At 43.4% G+C, this 24149-nt stretch overlaps 1 protein-coding gene across 4 annotated transcripts in view; it reads right to left on the bottom strand.

Moving 5' to 3' along the window:
- SPECC1 (sperm antigen with calponin homology and coiled-coil domains 1) overlaps positions 1–24149 on the bottom strand; it is a 424705-nt gene that overhangs the window by 65339 nt on the left and 335217 nt on the right. For all 4 annotated transcript variants that reach the window (XM_083172375.1, XM_083172376.1, XM_083172377.1 and 1 more), the window contains one exon: positions 12880–12982. In XM_083172375.1, the coding sequence (XP_083028501.1) occupies positions 12880–12982 (103 nt within the window). The remainder of the gene's footprint in view (positions 1–12879; positions 12983–24149) is intronic.

Raw genomic sequence — 24149 nt, 5'->3', positions numbered from 1 at the left:
CCTTTGCCCGCAGATCCCTGGACAATTCTTTTGCTTTTCCCATTACTCAGAATCTAGACACGTCAGTGCAGAACTGGATGAAAGATGCAAGGGTCTTTCAGGAGACCAGAAACTCACTAACTTTTTATACATACACACACGTATTACAAGCAAACAGATCACAGGTGAGGATGGTTACCTTTAGTAGCCATTCAAATCCGTTTGTGTCAACTTGTGTGCATGTTATCAGGCCAAAATCTCCAGGGTATGTAAATCAGGGTTATTTGGGTAGTTTATTTGATCAGGGTTATTTGGGTAGTTTATATTGTCATTATGATTTAAAAAGAGTAAACACAGTTGTTTGACAATAAATGGCTTCACACAACCACTAACCACTTTTCTCTGACAAATGACCAGAAAATCACAACTTATGCTAGGGTATGTAAACTTATGAGCACAATTGTACCTAAATATATTGGAGGCTTTAAGTCAAATGTTTGTTAAGGGACCTTATGTATCACCTAATGATGAAAAATGTATATGTTGCATGTAACTTTGAAGAGAAGGCAGGTCCCCTCTCAGCCCCATAGCAGCTGCACTCCCTACACCTATGGTATCTACACCCTTGCCCATGGGTGATATTTACTTTATGCTATAGGAACAGGAGTGCTTAGTGTCCCTTCCTGTAGCAAGTATGAGCAGCTCTGAACTCTTATCACGTGTGGTTGATGAGCAATCACAGAATATATCTGCGGGTGTGACAAGAACTCAGGTGTCTACACTGCTTGATGTGTGAAAAGACAATGGCAAAGCTCAGAGTTATTTTGCACAATAAATGCACAAAGCCTCTCAAAGTCATTATTTTTTAAAAGATGGCGACACAGCATGGAACTCATTGCCGGTGGGGTGGTTACAGCAACTACAGTTAATGAATATTTTAAATCAAAACTGGATGCATTTTTGGCCACTTAGGGAATCCTATAGATATAATTTAATCTAGTCATTAGTTACAATTCAAATAGGTTGAACTCGATGGATTAACGTCTTTTTTCAACCTTAATTACTATGTTACTATGTTACACATAGGTAATGAAGCAGAGCTGAATTCAAATGAGCCAAAATTGCACCATCAATAGTTTGATGCTTATGCAGAACTCTGAGCAACCTGCAGTTGTGAGCATACACTCAATAAACATAGCTTTGAAGCAAACACCCCATTTCTGGCCAGCTACACCCCTCTACCTGCATGCGGAGCTGAGGCTCAGTGACAGATTCTCTGCTACAGAGCACACTCAAGTGTGAAAACTCACAAATTCAACAAATTCTAAAATGCAATGTTTCACTCTAGAACATAAAATACAAAGCCAGTATAAAAGGCTGGGCCTTTCCTCCAGCATTATTAAATAGTACCCTGGCTTAAACATGATGGAAGCACATGCGTTTAATACCCATTCTCTTTTTTCTCTCTTTTTATTTGGCAGTCATATCTATAGAAAACTGGGTGCACATATTGTTTAAGTTAAACATTCTGCTACTTAAATTGATTTTCAAAAGTAAAATGCTGGACCCTTAACATCGGCAATATGCTGAACTCTGCGAGTGGAGCAATGGTTATGTACCCTTCCAATGTCTCAGATCTATTACAGCTGTCCACTTGAATTAACTCGTAACAAGTGTTGAACATTTCCAAAACGGGAAATAATTGCCTGGAAATTTCAAATGCAGCATATAAAAGATTAATTACCCTTAAATGGCGACTTTAACAGCATGTGTGTGTTTAACCGAATCACAGCTCTAGGCAAAAACATTCTAAGAAATCCATCTCCAAAGCAATAACAATTAAGATCGAGTCCTCCATATAACTGACACTTATATATACTTTGCCTACAAACCCTATTAAAAAGTGTTCAAAAAAGATAGAATAGATGCAGCATCTGGATGGAGAACAGGAGACGGTGTATAATTTTCCAGCAACCGTTATCTCTTTCACCTTGGTTTAGATAAATAGACTGTTCTTAATGGAAACTCCATAGTACTAACAAATTAAAGACAGTTTCTCGGAATCTAGCTGATTTTTGGATGCCTGATTACCCCGAAGCAACTAAATGTAGTCTTCTCCAGTCCATGTCCAAACCAATTGAAGCCATTCTAGTTCTTAATCCAGTGGTTTTCAAATGCGGTTGTCAAGGAACGCCAATAGTCCAAGTTTTAACAATCTCAATGCTAAAGCAAAGGTGACTTATTCAGTTTGAAAATACCATATGTGTGCGCAAGCATGGGTATCTTTAAGACTTGGACTTGGCTTAGGAAGCCTTGAGGACCGCGTTTGGGAACCCCAGATGTTCTAGTTCTTAATCCAGTGGTTTTCAAATGCGGTTGTCAAGGAACGCCAATAGTCCAAGTTTTAACAATCTCAATGCTAAAGCAAAGGTACCTTATTCAGTTTGAAAATACCATATGTGTGCGCAAGCATGGGTATCTTTAAGACTTGGACTTGGCTTAGGAAGCCTTGAGGACCGCGTTTGGGAACCCCAGCTGTAACCACTTTACTGGTGAACTTTTTTGAAAATGGTATTTTATTAGTTCCAGGAATGTCACTCTGCAGACAGTATTGCTGCTGAAGTGCTGCCCAGATTGTCCTTTGAATTCTCCAGACAAATGTGCCGCTGCTCCGAGTTCTCAGGATGCTCCGGGCAGTGCTGCAGTTCCTGGTGCCGGCAGTCGGCCCGCCCCCCCCTGTGACATCAAGAGATCAGTAGATTGCTATATTTAAAAGATAAAAAACTGGGAAACATTTCTAGGGATCCAGCTGGTGCAGTTAATCCACACTGCACACTACTAATACCCCTTTCACACTAGCAAGCGCTTGCTTGCCAGGTACAAAATCTTGGATGTGACATGGCCTCGGCGACACTGGGAGGTTGATGGCATCTCCCAGCTGGGCCTTTTACAGTGCAGTGAAAGGGAGCCGAGTCAACACGACCCGGGTTACCTGTTCCCACTGTCCCTGGACAAAGTCCCAGGTCTACGAGCGCAGTGAGCCACCGAGCCCGAAGTGTGGCAAGTGCAGCGAGCCCCGCGAGTGGATGCGGATAACTTTACATGTATTCCATGTCCGCTCGCCATGCTTAGGGCTCGGTGGCTCACCACACTTTATAAAGTCAACTCCAGGCCGACGCGGATAGTGGGGGTATGAAAAGGTCAGGAGGATGCGTAGTGGGGGTATGCTAAATCCCATTGCATCACATTGACATGTTCCCTAGGGTTGTTTTGCTAAATCGCATCGCATGGCATGTTTTCATGCCGTGCGATGGTATGCGATCTCACTAGTTAATTTATTCACTGCACCCTGACCGCATCGCATTCAAAATCGCATGTGATTTTTTGCATGGTGCGATTTATCAAAACATCCCCAGTGTACATGTCTATGTGATGCAATGGGATTTAGCACACCCCCACTATCCACATCACCCAGAAGCGTGGCGTGGTATTTTATTAGATGATAGCATCTCCCAGCTGGGCCTTTTACAGTGCAGTGAAAGGGAGCCGAGTCAACACGACCCGGGTTACCTTTTCCCACTGCCCCTGGACAAAGTCCCAGGTCTGCAAACGCAAAGAGCCACCGAGCCCGAAGCGTGGCAAGTGCAGCGAGCCCACGAGGGGATGCGGATAACTTTACATGTATTCCGCATCCGCTCGCCATGCTTCGGGCTCGGTGGCTTACCACACTTTATAAAATCAATTCCACGCCGACGTTGATAGTGGGGTTATGAAAAGGTCAGGAGGATGCGTTCCACGTTCGCTCGCCACACTTCGGGGTGACATGGATAGTGGGGGTGTGCTAAATCCCATTGCATCACTTAGACATGTTCCCTAGGGGTGTTTTGCTAAATCGCATCGCATGGCACGTTTTCATGCCGTGAGATGTTATGCGATCTCCCTAATTAATTTATTCACTGCACCCTGACCGCATCGCATGCGATTTATCAAAACACCCCCAGTGTACATGTCTATGTGATGCAATGGGATTTAGCACACCCCCACTATCCACATCACCCAGAAGCGTGGCGAGCGCAGTGAGCCCCACGTAAACACATCCTCCCGACCTTCATTCCCCCACTATCCATGTTGGCGTGGAGATGATTCTATAAAGCGTGGCGATCGCAGCGAGCCCCGTGAGGGGCCGCGGATAACTTTACATGTATTCCACGTCCGCTCACGCTTTGGGCGCGCCACACTTTATAAAGTCAACTCCACGGCGACGTGGATAGTGGGGGTATGAAAAGGTTGGGAGGATGCGTTCCACGTCCGCTCTCCACGCTTCTGGGTGATGTGGATAGTGGGGGTGTGCTAAATCCCATTGCATCACATAGACATGTACACTGGGGGTGTTTTGCAAAATCGCATGCGTTGCGTGTGATGCAATCGGCGGTCAGGATGCAGTGAATATATTAAATAGTGAGATCGCATTGCATGGCACGAATTCGTGCCATGCGATGCGATTTCACTTCGCAGAATAGCCCACTAAGCAAATAGCTTAGTGAGCACCCTGCAAATACACAAGTACCAAAACCACTGCCTCCTCCACTGTCTGCGGCAAGGTGAACATTGTGACAGGTTCTGCAGACATTACGCAGTCACTTCTGCTTCACCTCTGACTGAATCTGACAGGGAGCGGGAACACTACGCTACTTCTGACTGACTACGCTATTTCTGCAGCCTGCACAAACACTATGCTGATTATGACAGCACGGCGCCGTAACTATACCATATTAACTAGTGAGATCGCATCGCATTGCACGGCACAAATGCGGTGCAATTTCAGTACGCCTGCGTACGTATGCAAATTGGGCGGCCTGCAAATACACAAGTACCGAATTTACAATTTATCGAGAATATATATATATATATATATATATATATATATATATATATAAAAGAATATCTCTCTGATGGTAGTCTTGATAAAGATTAGGATATGATTGAAACATCAAACTGACAGTAACCTCTGGTTTCCAAAGATTAAAAAAATGTATCTGCATTTTACTCTATCTGTGCGAAGTGCCCTCCAATTTTTACATTTGTTTATGGACTGTCACAGTCTTGGAGTTGAGCACCACCTGGCTGTGGATTTGGATATAGTGTTCATATTTCCTGACTTTTAATAATATATATATATATATATATATATATATATATATATATATATATATATATATATACACATACATACACACACACAAGATATATATATATATATATATATAGAATTGTTCATGGATCCGGCACTCCAATACGCAGATGAAAGCGGTGCCCTCCGTAATGTACACCTGCCAATGCAGGTGCTTGTATGCAGGCGGGGGTGAGACGGTGGCACTCGCAGTGAAACAAATAAAGAACCAGGAGACAGCGGTAGTGAACTCCAACGTTTCAAACCTCGGCGGGTTTTTTATCAAGGTGCATTAGACAAAAAATACATGTACAACCACATACCTTTATGCAGGTCTCCGCCATTCACGCTCTCCCCCGGCGTCCCGCCCGGCGCTGTAACGTGACGTCATCGGAAAAGGCAGCCGACGGAGTCCGTGAAGGGCGTCGTTACCTGGCAACACACAAAACAAAAAATAAACACATAATAAATATACAACATAGTCACCTGTAAATGTATAAAAAAACATAGTGAATGCATAGAATGAGTGACGTGAGAAATATAAGCTAAAAGTGCGATCCACCCCCAGGTCACCTGACCTGGCGCTGTCAGATGCAAGATGTGGACGCATAGTGTATAGCACCAAATAGAAGAGAATGTGTAGCAGTGCATCTTGTGGATCCCAGCGGGATATATACCAGGACTGCTATGGTCCTGAATGGGGACTCGTCTAATATGAAAAATGCCCCTTTGTAATGCCTCATCAGAGGGAAATATACAGTGCAAAAATGAAACTGATGCCACTGGCAAACTAATATATAATCTGATGTGTACCCAACACAGATATTTGTGTGTACACAATGCTGGCTTCTCCTGACCAGTGATTAAATAAGACATGGGCTGCAAGACCTATTTACAAAAAATAAGACATGCCGGAGTGCTCATTAAGCCCCCGTGGGGCCAGTGTGTCAAGGCGGTAGATCCAACGACTCTCCGCCTGGCACAATTTAAGCCCCCTGTTCCCACCTCGTTTGAGTGGGGGGATTTGTTCAATGATCCTGTATTTAAGGGCAGACAATGTATGGCGTGCCCGGGCAAAATGCCGGGCCACCGGTTGGTCGCTTGTACCTGAAAGTATAGCGTGTTTGATGGCTGAGCGATGGCCTGCAGCTCTATCTTTAAATGGCCTGATGGTTTTACCAACATAATGTTGGCCACAGGGACAGCTGATCAAATACACAACATAACTTGATGAACATGAAACTCTTTGGCGAATTTTAAAAGGTTTCCCCGAATACGGGTGGTGAAAGGTGTCTCCTGTGGTCATGAAACTGCACGTAGTACAGCCACTGCACTTGAAACATCCTGCTTTCGGGGCACTGAAAAATGAGGAACCTGTTGTTGACACTGTGTCGACTACATCATTTTTCACTAGGAAATCCTTAAGGTTTTTCCCCCTAGTGTAGGCACACATAAGTTGGGAATTCTTAAGGGAACGTAAGGATGGTTCTGTTTTAATGATTGGCCAATAAGATTTGGCCATCTTGTTAATGAGGTGACTCTTGGGGTGAAAAGAATTGACCCAAATGAATTTATCTTTTTGTTGGCGCTGAGCCGGACACAAAGCTTGTTCCCTGGAAAGGGATAATACTCTCTGTTTGCATTTGAGCAAATCTGCCATTTTGTACCCCCTGTCACTAAATTTGTCTATCATTTTGGACAAAGATGATTCTAACTCCTCTGAATCACTCACAATGCGCCTAACTCGGAGCATCTGTGAAAAGGGGAGACCGGTTTTTAACGGGGCAGGGTGATGGCTGGATGCTAGAAGCAAATTGTTGCGATCAGTGGGTTTACAGAATAAGGATGTGGATACCACCCCACTGTTGTTCTTGATATCCACATCCAAAAACTGTATATTGACCTCACTGATGTTAAACGTAAGTTTAACAGGTGATGTAGATGCATTGTGGTTTTCAATCACCTGCTCCAACAACCTTTGTGGCCCTGACCACAAGATCAGCAGGTCATCTATGTAACCCACAGCTATACGCAAAAAGTCTAAGTTTGAACCACTATCTGTGAATCCGTCTATAAAAACGTTTAATAGACTTGTTGAGAACGACACCATGTCCATCTTATCATCTCCCATGGACACACACTCCAATTTTTCCGCCTCAGATTGGAAGGCGTTAAAATCATTGAGCTCAGATCCCTCGATCACCATCCGCCCGGCAGACAAGGGCGGGGGTCTGGTGATCCAGGATGCTTCAGATTACCTACAGGAAATCGCCAGACAGTTGTCTGATTCCACTGTGTACAAACGCCTGACTCATGACCCTTCAAGCACGTACAAGCGTGAATTGGATTCTATCCTACAATCAGCTTTACAATCTGCTTTGATTGACTCTATCACCAAGGACGCTCTCACCACGGACTTCCCAATTGTGCCCCTATTGTACACCATACCCAAAGTCCACAAGGATGCAGTGCACCCCCCGGGCCGGCCCATCATCTCTGCCCGGGGGTCGCTATATCAGCCTGTTTCCATTTATTTGGACAGTTTTCTACAACCTTGTGTCCAGGGGCAAGGGACATACCTTAAGGACACCAATGCTTTATTACTCAAGCTTCAGTTATTGGGACGCCTCTCTGAGGGTTGTCTGTTGTGCACGGTGGACGTCGCGAGCCTCTACACCTGCATTCCGCATGCGGGGGGGCTCGCGGCGGTCCGCTCACTCATCACAGACAATCCCCTCTATAAAGGGCCCGATACTGACCTGTTTTTGCAGCTGCTAGAATTGACACTTAAACGCAATTTTTTTATGTCAAACAACCGTTATTATCTCCAGCTGTGTGGCTGTGCGATGGGGTCCTCAGTGGCCCCATCGCTGGCCAACAGCTACATGTTCGTTGTGGAACAGGCTTTATTCTTTGATGACCCAGAGATCAGCAGGCATCTTGTGATGTATACACGTTACATAGATGACCTGCTGATCTTGTGGTCAGGGCCACAAAGGTTGTTGGAGCAGGTGATTGAAAACCACAATGCATCTACATCACCTGTTAAACTTACGTTTAACATCAGTGAGGTCAATATACAGTTTTTGGATGTGGATATCAAGAACAACAGTGGGGTGGTATCCACATCCTTATTCTGTAAACCCACTGATCGCAACAATTTGCTTCTAGCATCCAGCCATCACCCTGCCCCGTTAAAAACCGGTCTCCCCTTTTCACAGATGCTCCGAGTTAGGCGCATTGTGAGTGATTCAGAGGAGTTAGAATCATCTTTGTCCAAAATGATAGACAAATTTAGTGACAGGGGGTACAAAATGGCAGATTTGCTCAAATGCAAACAGAGAGTATTATCCCTTTCCAGGGAACAAGCTTTGTGTCCGGCTCAGCGCCAACAAAAAGATAAATTCATTTGGGTCAATTCTTTTCACCCCAAGAGTCACCTCATTAACAAGATGGCCAAATCTTATTGGCCAATCATTAAAACAGAACCATCCTTACGTTCCCTTAAGAATTCCCAACTTATGTGTGCCTACACTAGGGGGAAAAACCTTAAGGATTTCCTAGTGAAAAATGATGTAGTCGACACAGTGTCAACAACAGGTTCCTCATTTTTCAGTGCCCCGAAAGCAGGATGTTTCAAGTGCAGTGGCTGTACTACGTGCAGTTTCATGACCACAGGAGACACCTTTCACCACCCGTATTCGGGGAAACCTTTTAAAATTCGCCAAAGAGTTTCATGTTCATCAAGTTATGTTGTGTATTTGATCAGCTGTCCCTGTGGCCAACATTATGTTGGTAAAACCATCAGGCCATTTAAAGATAGAGCTGCAGGCCATCGCTCAGCCATCAAACACGCTATACTTTCAGGTACAAGCGACCAACCGGTGGCCCGGCATTTTGCCCGGGCACGCCATACATTGTCTGCCCTTAAATACAGGATCATTGAACAAATCCCCCCACTCAAACGAGGTGGGAACAGGGGGCTTAAATTGTGCCAGGCGGAGAGTCGTTGGATCTACCGCCTTGACACACTGGCCCCACGGGGGCTTAATGAGCACTCCGGCATGTCTTATTTTTTGTAAATAGGTCTTGCAGCCCATGTCTTATTTAATCACTGGTCAGGAGAAGCCAGCATTGTGTACACACAAATATCTGTGTTGGGTACACATCAGATTATATATTAGTTTGCCAGTGGCATCAGTTTCATTTTTGCACTGTATATTTCCCTCTGATGAGGCATTACAAAGGGGCATTTTTCATATTAGACGAGTCCCCATTCAGGACCATAGCAGTCCTGGTATATATCCCGCTGGGATCCACAAGATGCACTGCTACACATTCTCTTCTATTTGGTGCTATACACTATGCGTCCACATCTTGCATCTGACAGCGCCAGGTCAGGTGACCTGGGGGTGGATCGCACTTTTAGCTTATATTTCTCACGTCACTCATTCTATGCATTCACTATGTTTTTTTATACATTTACAGGTGACTATGTTGTATATTTATTATGTGTTTATTTTTTGTTTTGTGTGTTGCCAGGTAACGACGCCCTTCACGGACTCCGTCGGCTGCCTTTTCCGATGACGTCACGTTACAGCGTCGGGCGGGACGCCGGGGGAGAGCGTGAATGGCGGAGACCTGCATAAAGGTATGTGGTTGTACATGTATTTTTTGTCTAATGCACCTTGATAAAAAACCCGCCGAGGTTTGAAACGTTGGAGTTCACTACCGCTGTCTCCTGGTTCTTTATTTGTTTCACTGCGAGTGCCACCGTCTCACCCCCGCCTATATATATATATATATATATATATATATATATATACATACATACATACATACATACACACACATATATAGTTGCAAGAAAAAAGTATAAATTGGTCATAAAATGTGTTTTGATCTTCATCTAAGTCATAACAATAGACAAACACAGTCTGCTTAAACTAATGCCACACAAATACATGTTCTCAAGTTTTTATTGAACAGACCATATAAACATTCACAGTGCAGGGTGAACCCCTAGGCTAATCACTTCTCCAAGAGCTAATTGGAGTCAGGAGTCAGCCAACCTAGAGTACAATCAATGAGACGAGATTGGAGGTGTAGGTTAAAGCTGCACCAGTTTTGAGTGTGCTATTCTCTATAAGTATTGCCGGATGTGAACCATGCCTCATCAGTCCACGGTAAGACAAATAATATATAAACTGGGGACACTGTATATCATAATGTGAGTAGGGGTTCTGTGTGGGATAATGTGTACTGGCAGTCCTACAATGCAACATCATGTGAACTAGCGAACTAGGATGATTCATTAAGTAAACTAGAGCGCCATTACAGAACATAATATTAACTAAGGCACTACTATGGTTCAGAAAATGACCCAGGACATTATTATGGGAAATAAAATGTATAACTGCTGCAGAGAGGAGTCTCTTAAAAAGCATTGGGACAAGGATCCCTTCAATATGTTGCTATGGGGACCATAAAGTTATGGTTATGCTATTGCCCTTTGTCCTAATTTCTTCTAGTGATTGAGAGTTGACCTTTCTCTGCTCAAAAGTTGTATGTCTTTAAAGTACACATGGAAAAGGTCAAAACCTGAAAAATTTGTGAATGAATGGACTGTGTTGCTAAAAGTGCCGGTCCATTCATAAAAAAATATACCATAGTCATGTCCAAACTGCCTCTCTACTCCCACCAAACCTACTTAAACACACCCCTCAGCCTCTCACTTCGGTACTTGTGTATTATCTGGACGCCCGATCTTTTCATCGCTCGTTAAAATATCGCATTGCATACAATCATATCGCATGCGGACCCGATTTTTAATCGTACAGGCACCCAGATGCCTGATTCCTATGTTAAATGCCCCCCCAGACCCGATTTTTGATTGTACACCCACCCTGATGGGTGATTACTATGTTAAATGGCCCCCATTGTTAACGCCACCCCACTATCAACGCCAACCCGAAGTGTGGTGAGCGGCTGCGGTATGCGTCCTCTGACCTTTTGATACCCCCACTATCCACGTAGGCGTGGAGTTGATTTTATATAGTGTGGTGAGCGCAACCAGCCAGGGAGCCCAAAGTGTGGCGAGCGCAGCGAGGCCCGCGAGGGGACGCGGAATACATGTGAAGTAATACGCGTTTGCTCGCCACACTATATAAAATCAACTCCATGCCGACGTGGATAGTGGGGGTGTGAAAAGGTCGGAGGATGAGTACCGCCGCCCCTCGCGGGCTCGCTAGGCTTCGGGTTGGTGTTGATACTGGGGTGGCGTTAACAATGGGGGGTTTGGGGGGCATTTCACATAGTAATCACCCATCAGGGTGGATGTACAATTAAAAATCGGGTCTGGGGGTTCATTTAACATTGTAATCAGGCATCAGGGTGCCTGTACAATGTAATATTGGGTATAATCGCGTCGCATCGCATTCCACTAGTTAAGGCATGCGATGCGACAAGATATTAAAATTGTACACTCCTCCCGGGAAAGACTCAAAATCAGATACAATCGCATTGCATGCCTTAACTAGTGGCATGAGATGCGATATATCGGGCGCCCAGATAATACACAAGTACCCTCACTTCTTACAATTAATTTCACTGTATCTTAGTTCGCATTTCTATTCTCACTTTCAATTGTGGTGATGATAAATATCTTCCTTTATGACTTTTGGGTGTTTAGCAGGTACCAGTAACATCTCATGCTACTGTGCCAGTTAAGTGGTTAAAATACACCAACTTTACAAAACTCTCCAAAGTGCAGCTAAGTACAGTTTGAAGTATACAATATCTTAAGCCCCACCCCCCCACCCCCCACTAATTGATATTTTAAACGATAGCCCTCATTTTTCCCATCTGAGCGATATTGTTTAAAATATTGTGCATGCTAAATATTGTCTTGGATGCGCACTTTCGTGGGTCATTAACGTTGCCCTTCATCGTTGATAGAGATTTCATTCCATTAAAATGTCTTATTCACAAAACAATGCAAATAACATGCACAAGCAGCATCTGCTTAATAAAATGATATGCACCATGTTTATATTGTGTGTATGACTGTGGATGTATCTGCATACAAAACTCTAAGTTACTTTTCCTAGAAAACACTATAACATAGCATTTGCTGTACAGATACAGTGGCCGATGCACACAAAATATAGGAATGCTGTAAATAATTGTAATCAAAAGAGTCTGCTTATACTGTACATCGTATTCACATCGCAAATGCAAATAAGAAACACAGGACCCGTCAGCTCACTCATACCAGGCTACTCCCACTGCGTGATGTATTGAGGCAAGATGTGTGAGGACATAACTGTAGCTCGACTTCTGTACATTACTCCACAGTTTTCTAGGGCTGCAGAATACCAAGATGATGCTATATATTACTACTGGGTGGTCAGATGCACACGATAAACACACAATGAGAAGAACACAGAGAAAAGTATGTGTGTATTAAACATGTCTGATGTCAAAAGCTGTGGGTGTTCTCTTACTCAAAATGTTTTATGTACAGTTTTGCATTTCTGTATTGGCAGAAAAATAGATGTCTAAGCAAAATAAATTCAAATTTTATTGATATTTATAGAAATGAGTTAAGAGTGAGCACCCACTTTATCTGGCATGTAGCTGCAAATGACACCATTCTGTATAACCGGTTCATCTTATTACAGTTCTCTACAGTTCTCATGGGTTATTGAAAGTAAATAGTGAGAACTCACCGAATACCCCTCCGTTTTCTTTTGACACCATTTCAACAAAGCATTTCTCTTGGAGCCTCCATATTCTCTGGCTAAGGCAGCTAAGGGGTCTTTTCTTTCCACACTGAAAGAGGAAAGTTGTACGGTCATCATAGTAATAATAACACACTAAAACAGAATGTAAATAACGGACTAAAAAATATACTGTAGCATAGATTTCTTACTACCCATTTTTTTAATGATACAACTTGAAAAAAACAAACAAAAAAAAACAAAATTTTTGAGTCGTTAAATTTTAACAAAGGAAGACTCACAATGTTTGATCTGTAGACAAAGAAAGTGACCAAGATTCCTCTATACAGCCAATGAAATATATGAAAAATGATTGTCCCCTATATTCGAATACAATACAGTTACATTTGACTAGCAACAGAGACTGATATCTATAGAATGGAGGGAAACATTCTAGTAAGCAATATTTCGTAATTCGCTGTTGCACCACCTGTTCACTCTGATTGAACATGGGTCCATCTCAGTAATCTTCAGATTTTCAGCGGAAATCATCAGGTAAGGTCAGTAAATCTGCTCGCAGGGTGCAGTAAAATAGTGGACAATTATAAAACATCAGACGAAATGTCACTGGCAGGCATGGGTGGGGACCTCAGGAAGGAGGATGCTGTTTATTGTTCCCCCCACAACAACCACCTTTGTAATATTGTACTTCCTATCTTCCTAATATCAATGGTTGCTGTAGCCTCCCTGAGCTGGGGAAGGAGGACACTGCTGCTGAGCATTAGTGGACAGGTGAGAAGTGTTACGGAAAGGGGTGTGATTTTACTAATCCCCCCCCCCCCCGGGATTAGCCACTGGACTCAAAAAGACATGAAAAAAAGAACATTACACCACTCGGCATGGTTCACGCCCATTACCAAGTGTCCCATGACTATGGCCTGCCGAATGCTGGTACCGTACTCGCCTCGCATGCTCACAAGGGCAGAGAATGGATGTTTACATAAAAACATAAACATCCATTTGCAGGCTGTGGGGGGACGGGGGGGGGGGGGGGAAGGGGGCACCCACATCAATGATGTGGAAGGCCCATGCACATCTAAGGTTACTTTCAGGTAACCTTAGATACACCTGGACATTCCGCAGGAAGCGGTCAGCTGCCCACCCACGTCACAGGCCAATTTTCATGGGAACTCTGTGGCCGCACGCACCCGGTGTATGCACATGTGCAGAAATGCGCCTGCACATGCTCTCAACATCGGTCCTGCTAAGGGATGAAAGGAAGGGCCTATAGCTGTAGTGCACATATGTAAAAGAGATTTCATAAGGCAGCACAAGATATCTAAAGTAGATTAATGAGATAAGGAAGCCACTTTTATAGGGGATGTTCAATGTCTAGTGGTTTGCTGCCGAGACTTTTCCTCACGGGCAAGAACTGGATTTTGTAAGACGGTACACAGGAAAGCACAGCAAAATCACATCTATCAAGTGGCCTCCAAACCCCATTTTTGCCTGGGGTGTTAGTAATATATTGCGGAGTCATATTATGTCTTAATAAATATTAATTTCATTAACTTGAACAAAAAGTCGCCTTTTCCTTGGGCAGGCATTATTAAAGATTTGATTAGATATTAGCCTGAACGAGGCACTGACTGATCTAATTATAAGAAGACATAGATAAAATTATCTCTTCACAAAGCATTAACTTGTCTTCACCGAATGTTACAAAAGAGGAGCGGAAAAATAAAAGATGCTATCAGCATTTAAGAAAAAATAGACATTTAAGACATGCTTTATATGACATCTAATACTACTTTTAAAAGATAAGACGGATTAGAGATATTTTAGCATGTTAATTAAAACAGACCTTTTGGAGACAAGTTTTGTTTTTGTTTAAATGTCAGGAAATGATACAATGATAAAAGCAACAAGTATTTTGTGCCAAATAAAATGAAGAGCTCAATGAGATTATTTGTTTTTTGTTCTAGTCCTGGCAAATTCACAGCTCCTTCGGCGACTGGCACCATGACAATAAAGTCACCATTTTGTAGTACTAGATACCTAGTGATGCTATTATGCATACAGTAGATCTCAATATTGCATTCTAGTGTTTGGCTTGAGAAAGGGGTGCGAGCCCCGAAACGTCGCTTGAATAAACCCACAGTTTTTCTTCACATTGATTGCAAGTCTCCGAGTGCCGCTCCCTTTTCCTATATGTATATGCTGCTTGGTCTGACCGGAGTATCGCTTTGAGAAGGCACCTGAGCAAGGTACAGACTTAAGAACACTGGTTTACCCCGTGAGTGCCGGTTCACTGGGACTGTATATATATATATATATATATATATATATATATATATACACACACACACACACACACACACACACACATACATACATACACACACACACAAATTGCAGAAAGCTTTTTGTCAGCTGTTTTGGTGGTAGCTCTTGAGGAAGGTGGTAGTACCACCAAAACAGCTGTCGAGCCATGGGTCCTCACGTGTGTTCACAGGACCTTAGAGCAGGGCTGTCTTAACGCATAGGCAGCCTGTACCCTACTGCCAACCACCCGCGTTATATAGGGCCCCCCTAGCCACAGCTCACCCTGCAACCCATTGACGGCAACGATGCCCACCATCCACCTCGCAGAGCATTACTGGGAGTCTGGAAGGGGACGTGGCGGCTGCACCAATGACCTGCGGCGGGAGGTGGGTTCCCGGGTTCTAAGTTCTGCCTCTCTGCTCTCTCTAGTGAGCAGTGCTGCTGCAGTGTCCCGTCTCAAGTCCTGATTCGCCTCCACACCATCTGTCTGGGTATTGCAGCAGTGCAGCACCCAACTGAATTCAGCTACCCCTGCATACACGTGCTCCTCTCCGAACCACAGTCCCACTCCACCCTCCAAATGCACCTACTGCGCACACAGTACACCCACACGTGCTTCACACATACCCAACCCTCACCCACACCCAGCACCCCCTGCAACTGCCCCTCACCCAACTGCAACACCACCACACCCGGACCCCCCACAGGACCCGCTGTGTCCACCCCCTCCCCCCAGCTACAGCACCCCCACACCTGTAAATCCGGCACACCTGCCACTGCCACAGCACCACCCCCACCCCCACTACTAATGCACCCACCCATGCCACCCCTGCAACTGGACCTCCTAAAACCCACAGTCCTCCCACACCCAGCCGAACCAACACCGCTAACACCCATCACCAAATCCCACTACCCACGCACCCATACCTCCCCTAAAACATCACCATTGATCCCACACCCATGGCACCCCCGCAACGGCCCCTCACTTAGCCGGTCCACCCCCACATGGACCACACCCACAACACCACCACCTGCAGTATCCCCGCACCCACCACTCTCCCGCTAACAACACCCGCAATCAACCTTACCCACCCACAGCACCCTCGCACCCGACCCTTACTCAAGCCACCCGCACACCTCACCCCCCACTCTACCACCTGCAGCATAGCCACATCCACCTGTAAAAACACAACACCTGCCCCTCCAGCACAAACCATATTTTACACCATAAAGGCCTTAACAGATTACGGGGCAGAGACCCTTACGCCTGAGTGAAGAGCGCCCATAGGGCGAGATGAATCACCTAGTACTGTATAAATAGCTAAGTTAGGAGCAAAATGATTATATGGGTGATGGGGATGGCATCAAGTTCAGTGTGTTACGGCCCAGATGAGAATGAAATAAACAATCAATGACTGAAGGAAGGATATAGAATGCTGCTTCCCTGATGTGACAAGGCTTGGGAAGTAATCTCTTGCTGGGACAGACGGGAGTTCAAGTGCAAATATTAAATTAGTCTTTACATGAATCCTTTACACACAGAGCCTAGGTCATCAGCAGAATTGAAGGAAGTAGAGTTAAGCATTCTAAAATTCCTTTAAATCTCTGGTGTGCCATTGCAAGCTGTCCAGATGGATGAAGTGTTTGTGTTGTTTTCTCTAGACAGGATGCACGGTAGTGGAACATTAACAGTTCTGTCTGAGTGAACAGCACACTCCCTGGTGAAGTTGTCCTACAGCAAGTATACTGTATTTAGGTATCCCAATTCTACATGTTCTTGTTTAGGCTACAAATACTGTTGGTATTACCCCACAAAGGAAATCCTTACTTAGCCATTTGTAGCAACAAGATCTAAATATGTTCAGGACAGCTCCCATAAAATGCCAATTAGTTTGCCTCACCACCTCCGATGCCAAAGCCTTTATATGCAACAGCGCCTTTATGTGTACAGAAAAATGCATTTAAAATTTGTATTTTTCTATATCATTTGTGCATGTGCAATTTAAATTAACGGCTCCATTGTGCAAATATCGACATTAAGCTCAATTAGCATCCATCTCTAAACCAGACCCATAATATTCTACACTAAAATGTTCACAATATGGGTAATAAAGGCAAAAACCTCATAGTTCTAGTCATCGAGCACTCCTGTAGACTAGGGAGTAGAGGAGGAGGAAAACCAATGCCTAGAAATCTGAGGGTTTTGAGTCCACCTTTCCATAAGAGGAAGAAGAGGAATCTGTAATAGGAAACCTCCTTTAGATGAATGACCCTAGACACGGAGAAGAGGAGATGCCCTCCGCCTTCCAGTGCGGTAATGAATAAGTGTGAGCGCCGATGGAGGAAAAAAACATTTTATACTGTTTACAGACTTGTGGTTTCTACTTGAGGTCTGGGGCCACTTTTCAGGGTACTGTATATCATCCATAGGCGACCTTAGATGTGTGCCCATATCAAAAATACTATATTGCTTACAGTGCTACAGCATCACACGGAGCTCACGTGTTATGTATAAGACAACTTGTATTGCATGGAGGATAGATGTATGTGACTACATCTGAAGAAGCTGATTGGTTGCTATTGGCAATATCTCTAATCTTTAGAAAGCTTGAGACATCTCCTTTAAAATAACGTCACTTAGAGAAACTGGTTGAACCATAACACTCTAAGGAGCGGCACAACTATACATATTGCTCTCCCCAGCCAAAATAGTTTCTGCCGCCCCCCCCCCCCCCCTGTAATGCCTCTTACACATTATCCCGCACAATGTTATGCCACATTACAATATACACCACACTCCTTAATGCCACTTACACATTACACCATACACATTACGCCACACACCATAATGATTCCGACAGTCATTACACCAACCTCGGAATTCTGTTTATATCACCCTGACAGATGGGATCCCGACTGATGGGGCTGTTCTCCCTCGTGAGGGTCCACGACCCCCATATAGGGAGAATAGAATAGGTGGCAAACGCGGACATTAGCACCCTCCCCCTCTTTGGTGGACAGCAAAATTAATAAAAGTCAGTTTACAGTGACCATCAAATGACTTCTCCTGCTAGCGGGGGCATGCGAGGGGATGTGTTAGCAAACACATCCCCTCGCATGGTACCGATTCGGGGGAATGGACATTTAGCGGGGCGGTGTTTCAAGCCTTAAAGAATGACCCCCTTAATACAAAGTCAAAATACAGTATATTTAACAGGTAAAAGTTAAATTATTTTACAAGAACAATTTCTCAAAATTTGTATAAGATCACATAACTAGAGTAGAACCTAAGCTGTTTTTGATTAAATTTGGATGACATTATTCCATTATCATTAAGCAACAGCAACAGTATTACTAAACTATAGCCCAGTGATGCCATTGTACTTCTAATAAACCAAATCTGAACACCCATCCACACTCCTCACTCCTATCATAATATTGCTTTCTACCCATTTACTGCAATGATCCTAATATAATCCTGAATAAATAATCTGATTATACTCACTAAACAGAACTCTCAGAATATAGTCATATTACATTTAATACCCTTATCTATATTATACACAGGCTGTCAGAACACATTTCTCCAATGTGCTTATTATGCAATGAGATCTTATCAAATAATGTGTGGATTTACCATCTGAGAATTGTGGGTTGAGAACAAGAATATAAAAAGATTCTTCCATTTAATGGTTTCACCTTACTTCCCACAGACCTTAGATCATAATATTGCTGGTTTTCCTTCCCACCTCTACATGATCTGAGGAAAAACTAGTTATGTCTCTGATGGTGATATGTTCCACATTTATGTCTGTAATTGAACTTAACCCCTTCCTGACAGAGCTAGTTTTTGCGTTCCTGACAGAGCCATTTTTTTCAAATCTGACATGTCTCACTTAAGTGGGGATAACTTTTTTTTGCTTTTACTTATCCCAGTGATTTTGAGATAGTTTTTTCGTGACACATTGTACTTCAAATTAGTGGTAAATTTGGGTCGATACAGTCTGTGTTTTTTTGTGAAAAATACCAAAATGTCGTGAAAAAATGGAAAATTTAGCGATTTGCAAAATGTTAAATTTTCTGCTTGTGAGACAAATAATCATACCACTCAAAATAGTTAATAACTAACATAGACCATATGTCTACTTTATGTTTCCATCATTATTTCAACTTCCTTTTAATTTTTTGGGACACTAGGAGGCTTACAATATGAATAGCAAATTCTCAAATTTTCAAGAAAATTTCAAACACTGATTTTTTTAGGGACCAGTTCAGTTCTGATGTGACTTTGAGGGACTTGTATGTGAGACACCCCCATAAATGATGCCATTTCAAAAACTGCACCCCTCACAGTATTCAAAACAGCATTTTGGAAGTTTGTTAACCCTTTAGGTGTTTCACAGGAATTAAAACAAAGTGTAGGTGAAATTTCAAAATTTCATTTTTTTTTGCAGATTTGCAATTTTAATACATTTTTCTAAGGAACACAGTACATTTTACTAGAGAAATGTGACTAAAAATTGATTCCCCCAATTCTTTTGTTTTCAAAAATATCCTATATGTGGCCCTAGTGTGCACGTTGACCAAACCACAGGCTTCATAATAGAAGGAGCACCTACTTGATTTTGGAGCCTCCTTTTTATGAGATTATTTTTTAGGCACCATGTAGGTTTCTAGGCACCATAAGATGCTAAACTTTAGGAACCCCCCCACAAGTTACCCCATTTTGCAAACTACACCCCTCAGGGAATTCATCTAGGGGTATAGTGTACATTTCAAACCCCCAGGGGTTTCACCAATTGTGGTACAACTGGGCAGTGAAAATGAAAAATTACATTTTTTACACAAAAATGCAGTTCTGGCTCAAAATTTTTCATTTTCACAAGGAATGAAGGAGACAAAGCACCCCAAAATCTGTGCCCCAATTTCTCCCGAGTACCGCAATGCCTCACATGTGACCAAAAAATACCAGTTGGGTGCATGGCAGGACTCAGAAGGGAAGGAGTGATTTTTGGATTTTGCAGCTCAGATTCTGGTGGAATTTTGGTGGGTGCTATGTCGCATTAGCAAGACCCCCCAAACACCAATACAGTGGAACCCCCCCACAAGTGACCCCATTTTGCAAACTACACCCCTCAGGGAATTCATCTAGGGGTATAGTGTACATTTCAAACTCCCAGGGGTTTCACCAATTTTGATACAAGTGGGCAGTGAACATGAAAAATTACATTTTTTTACACAAAAATGCAGTTCTGGCTCAAAATTTTTCATTTTCAGAAGGTATGAAGGAGAAAAAGCACCCCAAAATCTGTGCCCCAATTTCTCCCGAGTACGGCAATGCCTCACATGTGAACAAAAAATACCAGTTGGGTGCATGGCAGGACTCAGAAGGGAAGGAGTGATTTTTGGATTTTGCAGCACAGATTTTGGTGGAATGAATGGTGGGTGCTATGTTGCACCAATACAGTGGAACCCCCCCACAAGTCACCCCATTTTGCAAACTACACCCCTCAGGGAATTCATCTAGGGGTATAGTGTACATTTCAAACCCCCAGGGGTTTCACCAATTTTGATACAAGTGGGCAGTGAACATGAAAAATTACATTTTTTTACACAAAAATGCAGTTCTGGCTCAAAATTTTTCATTTTCAGAAGGTATGAAGGAGAAAAAGCACCCCAAAATCTGTGCCCCAATTTCTCCCGAGTACGGCAATGCCTCACATGTGACCAAAAAATACCAGTTGGGTGCATGGCAGGACTCAGAAGGGAAGGAGTGATTTTTGGATTTTGCAGCTCAGATTCTGGTGGAATTTTGGTGGGTGCTATGTCGCATTAGCAAGACCCCCAAAGCACCAATACAGTGGAACCCCCCCACAAGTGACCCCATTTTGCAAACTACACCCCTCAGGGAATTCATCTAGGGGTATAGTGTACATTTCAAACCCCCAGGGGTTTCACCAATTTTGATACAAGTGGGCAGTGAACATGAAAAATTACATTTTTTTACACAAAAATGCAGTTCTGGCTCAAAATTTTTCATTTTCAGAAGGTATGAAGGAGAAAAAGCACCCCAAAATCTGTGCCCCAATTTCTCCCGAGTACGGCAATGCCTCACATGTGACCAAAAAATACCAGTTGGGTGCATGGCAGGACTCAGAAGGGAAGGAGTGATTTTTGGATTTTGCAGCTCAGATTCTGGTGGAATTTTGGTGGGTGCTATGTCGCATTAGCAAGACCCCCAAAGCACCAATACAGTGGAACCCCCCCACAAGTGACCCCATTTTGCAAACTACACCCCTCAGGGAATTCATCTAGGGGTATAGTGTACATTTCAAACCCCCAGGGGTTTCACCAATTTTGATACAAGTGGGCAGTGAACATGAAAAATTACATTTTTTTACACAAAAATGCAGTTCTGGCTCAAAATTTTTCATTTTCAGAAGGTATGAAGGAGAAAAAGCACCCCAAAATCTGTGCCCCAATTTCTCCCGAGTACGGCAATGCCTCACATGTGAACAAAAAATACCAGTTGGGTGCATGGCAGGACTCAGAAGGGAAGGAGTGATTTTTGGATTTTGCAGCACAGATTTTGGTGGAATGAATGGTGGGTGCTATGTTGCACCAATACAGTGGAACCCCCCCACAAGTGACCCCATTTTGCAAAGTACACCCCTCAGGGAATTCATCTAGGGGTATAGTGTACATTTCAAACCCCCAGGGGTTTCACCAATTTTGATACAAGTGGGCAGTGAACATGAAAAATTACATTTTTTTACACAAAAATGCAGTTCTGGCTCAAAATTTTTCATTTTCAGAAGGTATGAAGGAGAAAAAGCCCCCCAAAATCTGTGCCCCAATTTCTCCCGAGTACGGCAATGCCTCACATGTGACCAAAAAATACCAGTTGGGTGCATGGCAGGACTCAAAAGGGAAGGAGTGATTTTTGGATTTTGCAGCTCAGATTCTGGTGGAATTTTGGTGGGTGCTATGTCGCATTAGCAAGACCCCCCAAGCACCAATACAGTGGAACCCCCCCACAAGTGACCCCATTTTGCAAACTACACCCCTCAGGGAATTCATCTAGGGGTATAGTGTACATTTCAAACCCCCAGGGGTTTCACCAATTTTGATACAAGTGGGCAGTGAACATGAAAAATTACATTTTTTTACACAAAAATGCAGTTCTGGCTCAAAATTTTTCATTTTCAGAAGGTATGAAGGAGAAAAAGCACCCCAAAATCTGTGCCCCAATTTCTCCCGAGTACGGCAATGCCTCACATGTGACCAAAAAATACCAGTTGGGTGCATGGCAGGACTCAAAAGGGAAGGAGTGATTTTTGGATTTTGCAGCTCAGATTCTGGTGGAATTTTGGTGGGTGCTATGTCGCATTAGCAAGACCCCCCAAGCACCAATACAGTGGAACCCCCCCACAAGTGACCCCATTTTGCAAACTACACCCCTCAGGGAATTCATCTAGGGGTATAGTGTACATTTCAAACCCCCAGGGGTTTCACCAATTTTGATACAAGTGGGCAGTGAACATGAAAAATTACATTTTTTTACACAAAAATGCAGTTCTGGCTCAAAATTTTTCATTTTCAGAAGGTATGAAGGAGAAAAAGCACCCCAAAATCTGTGCCCCAATTTCTCCCGAGTACGGCAATGCCTCACATGTGAACAAAAAATACCAGTTGGGTGCATGGCAGGACTCAGAAGGGAAGGAGTGATTTTTGGATTTTGCAGCACAGATTTTGGTGGAATGAATGGTGGGTGCTATGTTGCACCAATACAGTGGAACCCCCCCACAAGTCACCCCATTTTGCGAAGTACACCCCTCAGGGAATTCATCTAGGGGTATAGTGTACATTTCAAACCCCCAGGGGTTTCAACAATTTTGATACAAGTGGGCAGTGAAAATGAAAAATTACATTTTTTTACACAAAAATGCAGTTCTGGCTCAAAATTTTTCATTTTCAGAAGGAATGAAGGAGACAAAGCACCCCAAAATCTGTGCCCCAATTTCTCCCGAGTACGGCAATGCCTCATGTGTGACCAAAAAGTGGCAGGACTCAGAAGGGAAGGAGTGATATTTGGATTTTGCAGCACAAATTCTGGTGGAATGATGGTGGGTGCTATGTCGCATTAGCAAGACCCCCAAAGCACCAATACAGTGGAACCCCCCCACAAGTGACCCCATTTTGCAAACTACACCCCTCAGGGAATTCATCTAGGGGTATAGTGTACATTTCAAACCCCCAGGGGTTTCACCAATTTTGATAAAACTGGGCAGTGAACATGAAAAATTACATTTTTTTACACAAAAATGCAGTTCTGGCTCAAAATTTTTCATTTTCACAAGGAATGAAGGAGAAAAAGCACCCCAAAATCTGTGCCCCAATATCTCCCAAGTACGGCAATGCCTCACATGTGACCAAAAAATACCAGTTGGGTGCATGGCAGGACTCAGAAGGGAAGGAGTGATTTTTGGATTTTGCGGCTCAGATTCTGGTGGAATGAATGGTGGGTGCTATGTGGCATTAGCAAGACCCCCGAAGCACGGTGAAATTATGAACCTAATATTCCATAGATGTGTGGTATATTTTAAAACACTCCTTTATACATAGGCCGGGTTTGTCGGGGCAAGTGTCACACTGGAAAATAGTTTGCTTTCTTATTCCCTTTTTATAGCAAACTTTGCACCTTTTTTGTGTCCTGCCCTTTTTTCCAGTGGAGGGGATTTCATCAGGAAAATGCTGCCCTGGTACAATACGGGGGCCAGTACTAGAAGTACTGGGGCCCTCTGCCTGCTGGTTCCCAAATATTAGGCCCTTTATGACTTCCTCTTGAAAGTGCATAAATGTCCCCCTCTGGCCGGTAGAACGGAATAGCACGTAAGCGTTATACAGTGCCATCTGGATGATATACACGGCCACCTTCTTGTACCAGATTTTTG

This window comes from Crinia signifera, chromosome 2, assembly GCF_055691185.1.
Source record: "Crinia signifera chromosome 2, ASM5569118v1, whole genome shotgun sequence".
Lineage (NCBI taxonomy): Eukaryota > Metazoa > Chordata > Amphibia > Anura > Myobatrachidae > Crinia > Crinia signifera.
This window is presented reverse-complemented; position numbering and strand designations above follow the sequence as displayed.